A 12,107-nucleotide genomic window follows, 5' to 3' on the forward strand; every position below is an offset into this window, starting at 1 on the left:
CATTTTAATACAAAAAATGTTTTTTACCCAGACACAATATAACAGTACCTGATTCTCTTCAGAACTCGTCAGGTTAACGTAATAATTTTTTTTAATAACACTGACTTTGATTCACTTTTTTTAAAGGTTTGATTATGAAAGTATTTAATTTGTCTTGAACTGATTGAAGGGAGCATTTAAAGAATCTGTACTATTGTGTCTGGGTAACTAATTTTTAGTGATCTTTATTTTCACTCGGGTATGGAAGATACCGCTGAACTAAACGCACTAAGTATGCCTGTGAAGAAAGTCAGTTTAAAGGTGCTTTAATCAATTATAAAACTTTTATTAAAGTTAACCATTGCCTCCTCTTTTACCATGGTCATCATGTTCACTTGAATTCTTTACTGTTCTGTCATTTTAAAATCAAATATCTATCCCCGAAGGCAATATATTCAAATGATTTGTGCTCAAGCAAATATTGACATATCAAGACCAATCTCAATGAAGGCAATAAAAGACGGCTGGTTTCTCCCATGACCCGATATTTGTCCAAAACTTGCTATGGAATATGTGCCAAACTGGTATTGACTCACATAGCCTATACAGCCTATACAAATAATTTAAAAAAAAAAAAAGAAAATAAAGTCAGACTTATGGCCATCCCACACTTTTTGACATACTGTGTTACTGATACAAACTGACCTCTGCCTCTACTCTCATCGGACGATGAGAGTAACGTTATTCTACAAAAAGGCTCCTTAGACTCATGACATTCACAAATTTACGCCCTTAACTCCCATTCAGGTGAAAAAAAAATAATGCCCCCACCCACGACACACATACAATTCAAAATCATAACAGAAAAATTGATTAATTCTTTGCAAATAGAGCAGACTCAATATGTTAAACAACAGATCACGATTCAATTAACAACAGTACTATAAATGTGTCACTATAGTATTATCATTCGCCATAAACAACACACTGAAATTAATTTCATTTCTATCTCCACCAGCTACAAAACACCACAAACAACCATCCTTCAACATTGCCCTATGAGACATATTTAACCAGTTAACTGTCGTACTCTAGAAAGACACATTTTTAACAACTTAGCCAGAAGACGCATCCTTTAAATATCGATCGATTTAATTAAACCTCATCTTGGCAAATACTCACAACCCTGGGACCTCGTGAGATCCCAAGTTTGAGAGTTTTTGCCAAGATGAGGGCAAATGAAGTCGATCGATATTTGAAAGACGAGTTTTCTGGTCAAATGTTTAAATGCGTGTCTTTCCAGAATATAGCATTTAAGTAGTTAATAGTTCATAATGTGGAAACGATCATAAAAACACAGCTTTACTCCGCCTGATAAATGTATGTCTGTCAAGCATTAAGGATGTAAATAAAAGATTTCTTCTTTCAAAACTGACTTGCCGTCGACCTATAAAAATGTACGAATGTTTCATAAAAAGCATGCACAAGTCCATCAAAAAGCAATTTATATTTATGATGATCGATGACCTTGAGAATGAAGGACGTGATTTAAACTTGTCTGTCATTTTGATGGACCATCCAATAATGCGTTACAATAACAAACAACTTTTTTGTTCTTTGAGACCAGAAGATGACATGATGAGATTACCCCTATTCTTATGAATGAGAAATTCCGATGAGGTGAAAGACATCAATCCGAAAATATTTTATCCACGTTATATTTCTTTTTCAAAATCTAAAGCCCCCCCCCCCCCCCCAACCACACACACACACACACAAAAGAGGCTTTTAAACATTTGAAAAACTATGGAAATAAACTTGTCAATAAAAATAACTAAATCACTTAAAGAGGCGGTTTAGTGATATATTTCACTTGTAGACAAATTTTGGATTTAGCGCAAGTCACAGAAATTCGAAAGATTTCGCATAATATTCGCTAGTTATCGGCGTGTCTATCATTCTTAACCAGTTAGCTGCCGCAATTTAGAAAGACACGTATCTAAAAAATTGGCTAGAAAACTCGTCCTTCAAATATCGATCGATTTAAAGGACCCACACCTTGGCAAAACTCTAAAACCTGGGACTTGGCGAAGCATTCTGGTATTTTTAGATACGTGTCTTTATAGTACGGCAATTAATTGGTTAAGCTGTCTCTCTGAAATCATTAAAAGTGAAATAAGGATTAGGAATTGTGCTAGAATAGTAAAACACAATACGGATTAAAGGTCTTGAAAAGTACAAGGGTAAGGTCTCGGTAAAACGTATACAGCCATGCCATTCACTATCATTTTTATATGATACATTAGCCGTGTAAAATCCCAAGGGAAGGGGGGGGGGGGGGGCAATTCTTTCGATATAATATAAGGTGGTAAGGCGGTAAGGCCATTGGGATTGTCAAGAAATTGCAGATTATGACAAAAGGAAAAAGTATCGATAGCATTTTGAAATGATGTCTTCCGTTTAAATCTTGTTTTAGATTAACCGCTTTCGATATACTCGATTTTAACAGTAAAACTAGACGTTTTGAAACTGCGCCCATCATGTAAGCGTTCGAACACGCCTTAAATAGGCGTCTTGTTGTGCCAAGCTGACAGATAAATGGCAGTTAACATTCCAGGTTACCTGCTAACAGTGGTGGATAAGACGGGGATCATGACAGATGAACAAGGCCAGTTAATGTGCTGTCATTAGCGTCATCATCTCGCCATGTTCGGATGAGACATAGCTTGAACGTTAACAAGATTAACATTTTGCCTGTTCATTTTATTTTTTAGAAGCTTTATAACACCACGAGTAACAAGGAAATAAAGGAATGTATAAACGATTATACATCTATAAACAACAAGGGGAACAAGCGGTCCAAATACAGATTGAACGAATCTATTTGTTTGATTACCCAGTAAAGAAAGTGAGTGTAATCAAAGACATTAATGGTGACATCGAGTGGGGAGGGAACGTTAATCAAACATCCCTGGTCTTGACATTCTGTTCTTTGAAAAATGAATGAGACACCCAAGTCTTGACAAACGGGTGGACGGGAGAGAGTGACGGACAGACTTTTAGAACAAAACGGTACGAAATGGAAATTTGCTATCACTCTACCTGCTGAAGTATTATAGACGGCAGAGTAAAGCGCATTGAGCATTGCAATGAGATGCCTCAGTCAGTGTACCGTGCGTGAGCAATCAGTATATCTTCAGCTGATCGAGCTGTCCATTGTGGTATGGAGGGGTAATAGAAAAAAAAAAAAAAAAACTCAATAAAAGTTGACATATCATAGAATATCGCGTGCCAGTCAAAAAGCCAATGGGCCCCCGAAAACAAATATATCTAAATAATAATCATAATTAAATAACGAAAGCGTGAAGTCACGAAAACGACGGTTGGCAATTCTGTCAAAATTGACCAAACTTTTTGCTTACATTTTGGCCAGAAAATGTTTAACTCAAATATCGATCGATGAGATGACTCCCCAACTTGTCAACAAATCTCAGGGTTTGAGATTTTTGACAAGAGGGGGAGGAATGGGGGTGGGGGCAACTTAATCGATCAATATTCGAAGTAAAAGTTGCTAGCTAAACTGATAACAACATTATGCCTTTTGTTAGAGTGTGCACAATGTGAGAAAAGTAGTTCAAATGCAAACATCGCAAACAGCTGTTACTTACAGTGGGTGGTAGGTGAATGAGTGAAAAGAGAATGGGATAAAACCAGAACGTTCATCAGTCTCCATATAAATATAATATATAATGCATTTCATTTGTTCGAAGATATTTCTCATTAAAGCAATTAATTGTCAAAATAACCCACATCATGAAAAATATTTTACACTACTCAAATCCATCAATACAATTATGGAGTTCGTCATTCTAAATTCTAAAAGGTCATAGGTTCTCAAGCAAGAAAATGGAAACGGTTGCCACAACAGATGGCATGAGTTTAAGTAAACACAAATTCTGCCCGCCAGATCTATTATACCGACACAGAAAACTATGTGTAATTATTAGTGAGAATTCAACACCCAAATGGGTGTCTAAAACCAATGACAAACATCATAGTAGCGTCATCCTCGTCCAAGCCGTGTGTGCCTCCCAGCACCGAGAGAACCATCCACAAAGCCCATAATGGGACAGCGTGGCTCATCGGTACGGACTTTGCTTGGTACCCGAAAGGCACCAAGTTAGAATACCCGCCGTGCTGTGTGGCCTTGAGCAAGTCATCGCGCCCTAACTCAGCTTACGCTTGAGCTGTTCCAGTCTTCCCTTGGAGTTGACCCTAAAAACAAATTTCCCCTATGGATGATGAATAATGGGAATTTTATTTATTTATTTATTTTTATTAATAAAAATCACGAGACGAGTGACCTATATAATTCAAAAGAAGTAGAAGAGGAGGAGGAGGAGGAGGAGGAGGAGGAGGAGGAGGAGGAGGAGGAGGAGGAGGAGGAGGAGGAGGAAGAGTAGCAGCAGCGGCTGGAGAAAAAGCAGAAGACAAAGAAGCACTCCATTACAATCTACAAAACAAACCAAAAAAAAGTACAAATTAAATGGCGTTGTAAATCAGTACCAAACGATCATTATTATTATTATTATTATTATTATTATTATTATTATTATTATTATTATTATTATTATTATCATCATCATCATTATTATTGTCACACATTATTATGACAAAGATCTTAAAAGAAGTCCATAACTAGGGGTTATAATACCGAAAGCCTTATTATGAAAGTATTTGAAATATTTATGAATTATGAAGAGAAACTGAACGATAACGATAAGCTCCGTGTAGTATGTCCTTAAAGGCATCGTAAGCCGGTCGTGGTGTGTGTACACAGCAATAAATAAAGGGAGGATCAAACTAACAATGGTGATCCATAATGGCATTCTTGAGACTTAAAGCCCTTTGGATAGCATGTTGACAAGTGACAATCCGTTTAAGACCGTAACTTGATACGAGGGTAGGGGGGACGGAGATGTATCCCACCAAAGATGTTGGATGTCAGATCTAAATGAATACGAAATAAACATGAAAATGTATCTCTGCTATACCAAATTATCTTCACGGCGATTACTAACAAAAGGTATACGATAATATATAAACGATTTAAAAATCAAAGTGAACATTTTGGCCACAGATCACACAGTATCTAGGCAACCAATAAACGCAGAGAACCGTTTTTCTGTTGGAGAAGGGATATGGATCCCCCCTCCGATGGTTCAGCAAGCGACTCTCAGAGCTATGGGATTGATATTGGTCTCCGATGCAGTCGTTATTTCTTTTTTTATATGACCCTAGAGCTGGATGTAGCCGAAGTTTGTTTGTTTGTTGGGGGGGGGGGGGGGGGGTTGTTGTTTTTTTCTTCTGATCATACCGCCTATCCAGCAAAAATTGAGTAGATGAAACTGTTACACCTGGTGGAAAGTAATTTGCAAAGAATGGTAGTGAGTTATTGTTGAGATAAATTACAGGTTAATGCACCTCGTGGCTCCAAAGAATGTGTATAAAATAAAACCGTGTCTTGGACACTGTCAACACAACAATAAATTCTTTGGTAAAAGTATAGTACGTTGTTCTGAAAAATAAAAAGGACTGCGACGAATTGCTTAGTATTTTTTAATTAAATGTTGATGAAAGCAGAACTGGCAGCACACGCCATTCTGAGGCACACACGGATGAATCGCATGTGTGTGTGAGAGAGAGAGAGAGAGAGAGAGAGAGAGAGAGATAGAGAGAGAGAGAGAGAGAGAGAGAGAGAGAGAGAGAGAGAGAGAGAGAGAGAGAGAGAGAGAGAGAGAGAGAGAGAGAGAACTTAATTTGACGCACAGGAAATGATGTGTAGCCTGTGAGGCGCTAGTACAATTCCAGATGAAGTAAACGTTGCTTTATAATGGAGTGATATACAAATCCAACGTCCGTTTCCTTAAAAGAAGGAAAAATAAATGTGTGCAAAACGGCTGAGTCGCGTCTAAAACCGCAGAGCTCCACGTCGTAGTGACACCACGAACTGGAAGAAATTGCAATAAAGTAGACCTAGTGCAATGAATTGCAATTAGGCGAAGCAATGAGAACGCTGTCCTTTATCAAGAGGCAACAGCTTCCAATGGCCTCATACGATGATCTATCCAGGCAGAAAATCGTTGCCGCACACATCCCGGTAGCCTCGTCACGACAGAACGTTTAACTAAATGCTCTACGGTGCGAATTACCGGAGGGAGAAAGGCGGAATGAGGAAAAAGTAAAAGCAAACGGCAACTACCGCACTACCATTACGTCAAACACTACCGAAGAACCTCTGATGGTATGAATAGGAAATAGCCAAGATGATGGGTCACAGTGAGGCGCTTGATAAGGCGGTGGCCAGTGTCAAATTGTGACGGAATGGCGCAATGAAACCCATCAAAACTGGACACCACTGCCACAGTCAGCTGTCATCGCCATACATCATAATCAACCATTCGGCCAGGTAATAGAAATACAGCCGCACATGGACATAAAAAAAATCTTTCTTCCTCTCTCTCATTTTAGCTAAACTCTAGAGATCAATGATCCCACAAAATGTCAAAAGGTGCTAGGAAATATCTGAGGTCTCTGGTTTGAGACTCTTTGACAAGATATCTTACTAATTTATGGAGATATTAACTTTAAAAAAGCTAATTGTACCAGCTCATATCAGGAAAAAGGATGTTTTGTCAGAGAACGCTATCACTATAGCAGTATTACTGTAATATAATGTGGACAATTAGTTAAGGAGACACAGCAAGACAGATGAAATACTACTTAATTCATTATGAATATGAAAACAAAATAAAAGTTGCGATTCAAAAAGAAGCATCTGATCTATCCCTTAGCCTGTGTCGGAATCAGTCTCATATTGAGCTCAGGAAAATGGCTTCTAGTTGACTCACAAATTTAAGATTGACCTTCCTTCCAGACATAAATTACATTTACATTTGTCGGCATATGTGTCTCTCGACAATCATCCTTTCTCCCTTAATTATGAGCCAACTTTGAAGGGTCTACTTTCATTGCCTTAACTAATGGTTACTTAAAGTCAGTTATCTAAAATGAAACTGATACAAATTTAGGATTTCCACGTAAATTCATGTTAAACTCTTGCATTATCATAAAAAAACTAAATTTAATTCGCATTATATTGATCCAATATAATTATCCCCAACTTGCCTAAATATCACAATGAAAAATGTAGACGACTTGAGGATCATCTCGTTCTAAATGATCGATATTCGAAATAAAATTTCCCTGTCCAAATGTATATTATATTAAAAAGTGTTTTGTCAGAATTCCCTAAACATGTCATGCAGCACAGTTAATTTAATTAAATTACAAACTTTATCAAGTGTATTTTCGTATCCCTTCCCACACAGCAAGTCCCCCCCCCCCCCCCCCCCCCCCCCCCACACACACACACACATTGTGGCGACAAACAGTCAAGTCTCTAGCTTAATTAAAACAAGGCAGACGACAAATGGTATTGCAAACCATTTTTTTTTAAAAGGTGAAAGAGTTCCAATTTATGAGTTGAGTAAAATTAGGGCAAACATTTAAGAGCTCTATTAGTGCTGGTGTATATATAAACATTTGTGCAAAAATTAATTTTAAAAAAAAAAACAAAAAACGAATGCACATTCATGACCAGCTCTCTTTATTATAGCTTCTGATTCAGAGGACCTCCAAGTTTCAAATTTATGTAACAGAACAAATTTGACATCAGAATTCAATATGCAGAGCTGTGTGGAGTTTGACGTGACTGTCGATCTCCAAACAAGGGTTAAAGGTTATTAAGTAATTTGTAATTTAAGCGCTTAGAGTCTGGTGTCTCGGAGTTATAGCGCTATATAAGTTTTCAGCATTATTATTATTATTATTATTATTATTATTATTATTATTATTATTATTATTATTATTATTATTATTATTATTATTATTAAAGGTAGCAAAAGATTGGTGAAATAAAATAATATTTTTAAAAAAAGAGCCTAATTTCAAAATATCAGTGAAAATAATCAAAATCAAACTTGAACTGAGAACATTGGATGGGCATGATGTGTTTGCCATGTAATTTATTTGAAATTCCATGGAATTCAGCAGTCTGGTATCTTTTTAACTCCTCTCATTCAATGTATTTATAAAATCTATACATGCAGAGATCAGTTGACATTCACATGATCTTTTGCAGTGGAAATCATGAAGTATAAAAATCAATAAATTAAATCTATCCAAGTGATTATCATTTAAATTTAAAAGTACAAAGAGTTGCAGGAATTAAAAAGTTATTGATATCACTGACACAGCCTTGTAATTAATATTCGGCATTCAGCATTGTTATTGTCTCCACTCTTAAAGATTGGTGTGATGTTGGCATCTCTCCAGTCTGTCTGAATTTCGCTTTGGTCTAGGGATATTTGATTAGAGCAAATTCTTTGTAAATTTAAGTATATGTTTAACAGAAAATACTTTCTGATCCCACAGCATTATTTTCCTACAGATTAAATGCAGCAAAGCCCACTTATAACAACATCTTCACTATAATGACATGGAGTTCCCATTTTTTTTGCCTATGTAATAAAAAACTCACAATAACGACATTATACAAAACACCTTGGATAGCGACATCAATATGGGTTAAAATAATCACCAATTTCAAATTGACAATCAATGCAAGATCTCTAATCCAATGAAAATGCATGCTTTCCAACTAAAGGAATCCCGTAGTTATAGCCAATGAAAATGCTTCATTGGCCGACCAATGCTATCCGGTCCCTTCTAAGCCAATTGACGTGGCTATTTTCCATAAAAGTGAGACCAAAAAAAAAAAAACCAAGATAACCTGGCACTTTGAATTGCACAAAAGTTCACTGGTTGGTCGATGACGTGTCACAAACCAGCACCAAGACAGTCGAAGTCATTATTAACTCCCCTTTCATTTTTTTGGAAGGACTGATATATCGACATTTTGCCTCACAGTCCTGATGTGTCGATATTCCATGTCGATATACACAATATACAGAATGGAAGTGTCAATTGCCAAGGAGTCAAACTGGAACTCTTCAGCTGAATGCAGTGATTCAAGTTGAGACTCGATTTGCGCATAAATGCAAATCACTAATCCCGTCATTTTCTTCCAATCATTCATTCCTTGTCAATCATTGTGGAAAGTTTTCAGTCTACACTCGTTGGCATTTGTTTTTAATTTTTATAAGTCTTTTCACAAATTCTAAGAAGAGTTAAAATCATATCAAAACAAAAATGATTGTTGTTTTCTGATTCGGCTGAAAAAAAATAGAAGGACGAAGTGGCAACTCCCTGCCAAGTATTAGTAATGCTCCATAGATAAAAAATAAAGGTAGGATTTCCTTTGTTTTAAAGGAAAATATACTGCACATTGTCATAATAAGAAAATTTCACGTAAATATTTATGCAACAAGATCAATCCGCGGCCGTTAATAGTAAATAGTTGGCGATTTACCAACTGAAACTGGCGAGGTTCATGACAAAAAGTGGAAAAATGAATATGAGAGAGAGGGAGAGAGAGAAGAAAAGGAGAAAATGAATAAATGAAACCGAGATGGAGAGATAGAGGAAAAATCTGATAGTACCAATATTAATATGAAATTATCACTCCATACTCCAAGACAGTTAAGTGTTGCCGATTTACCAACTGGCATGGTCTGAGGCAAAAAGAGGAAATGAGAGAGAGAAAAGAGAAAATAAAAGAAAGAAAGAAAAAGAGAGAAAGAGAAGTGAAAATGAGAGTAAATACTAATTGATGACACTCTGTGGCAATTAATAGAGTAGATAGTTGACGATTTACCATCTGGCACGGTCCCTGGCTAAAAGGGGAAATGAGTGAGAGAGAGAAAGAAGAAAATGGAAAAAAGAAAGAAAGAAAAGAGAAAACGAGAGCATTATTAATTTTAATAACAGTGAGAAAAAAGGAGAAAAAGACAAGAGAAACACACAGATAGAGAAGAAAATGACAGAGATAGTGAGAGAGAGAGAGAGAGAGAGAGAGAGAGAGAGAGAGAGAGAGAGAGAGAGAGAGAGAGAGAGAGAAAAGAGAAAATGACACACAGAGAGAGTGAGAGACAAAAGTGATAAAAATAAAAGAGAAATGACAGAGAGATAGAGAAAAGAGAAAATGACAGAGAGAGATAACGAAAAAGAAGAGAAATAGAAAGAGAAGAGAAAATAATAAGAGTATTAATATCAAGGAAGTGTCTAGGGAAACCAAAATCTTCGTCTCCCTAGCCAAAATGGACAATACAATGGTCCATTTTGTCTAGAGGGAAACCAAGGTTTTGGCTTCCCAGCATAAAACCGTATTTACGTTTATGAAACTGTTTCTTTCTGTTTAAGAGAAGTTTTTTCTTCTATTTATTCATTGCTTGATTGTTTTTTTCTTAAAAGCTTTGACATATTATTATCATGCCTCCCCCCCCCCCCCCCCCCCCCACACACACACAACCACCATCCCCCCAATTGTCAAAGTCCTTGGCAATTGACGCTATCCGTCTTCTTATACTGTAATTTAATTTTTTTGTTTTTGTTTTGTTTTAATGTAAAAAATAAGTCCTTTGCTTTTTTGAGAGAACATCTATTTGAGGCCCACCTCTCTAGTACTAGAACTCTACTAATGGCAATGGCCACTCAAATTTAAAAACTTTTGAGAATGAAATTGAAAATGTTTTTTATTTTCATTTATCGTCAGCTCATGTTTTTTAAACAGTTTCCCTCCTCCCAAACCCCCTACTAGAACACTATAAAAAAAAAAAGAAAGAAAAAGAATACTGGGGATGTAGGAGCTTTAACTTTAACTTTAACTTTAGGAAGGCCTCCCTCAATGTTTCTTTGGGTTATTTTCATTGTGCTGAAATTTACAAACTTAGACTTTTTTTTATATAAAAGGCAAAACATGTAAACACTTACCGCGATTCAGATTATTAATCCCAACTTTACGAAGACGTGCCTTTCCAAGTTCCATGTTTCATCAACTGTCAACAGTAGTGACTGACCACTGACAGTACAGTCGTAACATTCAATTACAATTATGTCGAGTTCGAGAACACACTCTCACTCACCACACTAACAACGATCGAAATCCAAAAGCAAGAAAACGGATCGAAAACATCAGGACCACCTTTGTCATAGCAAACAAAACAAATTTGAGGAGTTTTCAATTAAAATTGTTGCTGACGAGTAGATACATCAAACACTCTGCTCTCTGACCAAATTGAAACTGGACGACAACCGACAGGCGACAGTCCAGAAGCAGGAAAACGAAACAAGCTCGAGAGCGAGTTGGACGGGTTCGACTGTCAACTGTCAACTGTTGACCAACTGTTGGTTGTGTTGTTGTGATATTTCGTAGTGTGAAACATCGAAAAGGTTTATATCGAATCGGTTAGATATTGGTTGTGGCGTTTGAAAATATTCAAATTTCAATTTGATATAAGATAAAAATTAAATTCCCCACTTAGAAGTGTAATTTCATTAATATTGTTATTTGCCATTTTAAGTCGAATAAGTATGTTTTAAAAATAAATATTTATCAATATTAAATATATCGATATTCATATTCAGTAGATTTCAAACAAACATTGTATTGTAGTAATTAGCAGTAAACACATTTTAGCCATTCCGTATCATTATTCTTTAGAGTTTTTATTTTTATTTATTTTTTTAAAGATACATTTGGAACAACATCATCATCATCATCATCATCATCATCATCATTATCATCATCATTATCATCATCATCATCCATAGCAACAGCAACCCATTTCCACAAGTTGCAAAAACATCTACCCTATTCTTCTCAGTATAATCATCCGTTCAAGTGTAGAAAAATATGAAGAACAGGGCTTCTATATTTTCTATTTTCAATTGAATCAAGTTAAGATTAAAACAATGGCATCCTATAGATGCAAACTTGAATGAAAATACTGCGATTCGTGTGAAATATTGATTATAAGGATTGCATGACATTTCGTAACAATAATCCTTCTATCACACTTGCAACTCTGATAATCCATATTATAGTATGTATGTAATAAATATTTCATCTTTGTCGATATATATATATATATATATTTATATATATT

General features: G+C 36.0%; 1 protein-coding gene across 2 annotated transcripts in view; it reads right to left on the reverse strand.

The window, feature by feature from the left end:
* The window catches only part of LOC144968259 (uncharacterized), a 55,853-nt gene extending 44,319 nt beyond the window's left edge, over nucleotides 1-11,534 (reverse strand). Inside the window, exon 1 of one of the 2 annotated variants that reach the window (XM_078906436.1) lies at nucleotides 10,933-11,534. In XM_078906436.1, coding sequence (XP_078762562.1) covers nucleotides 10,933-10,987 — 55 coding nt within the window. In that variant the 5' untranslated portion in view covers nucleotides 10,988-11,534. The remainder of the gene's footprint in view (nucleotides 1-10,932) is intronic. The other variant, XM_078906435.1, reaches the window with a different exon arrangement.
* Nucleotides 11,535-12,107: the final 573 nt, after the last annotated feature.

The sequence above is a fragment of the Berghia stephanieae genome, chromosome 3, assembly GCF_034508935.2.
Source record: "Berghia stephanieae isolate SIO BIC M18660-M18661 chromosome 3, UCSD_Bste_1.3, whole genome shotgun sequence".
Classification (NCBI taxonomy): domain Eukaryota; kingdom Metazoa; phylum Mollusca; class Gastropoda; order Nudibranchia; family Aeolidiidae; genus Berghia; species Berghia stephanieae.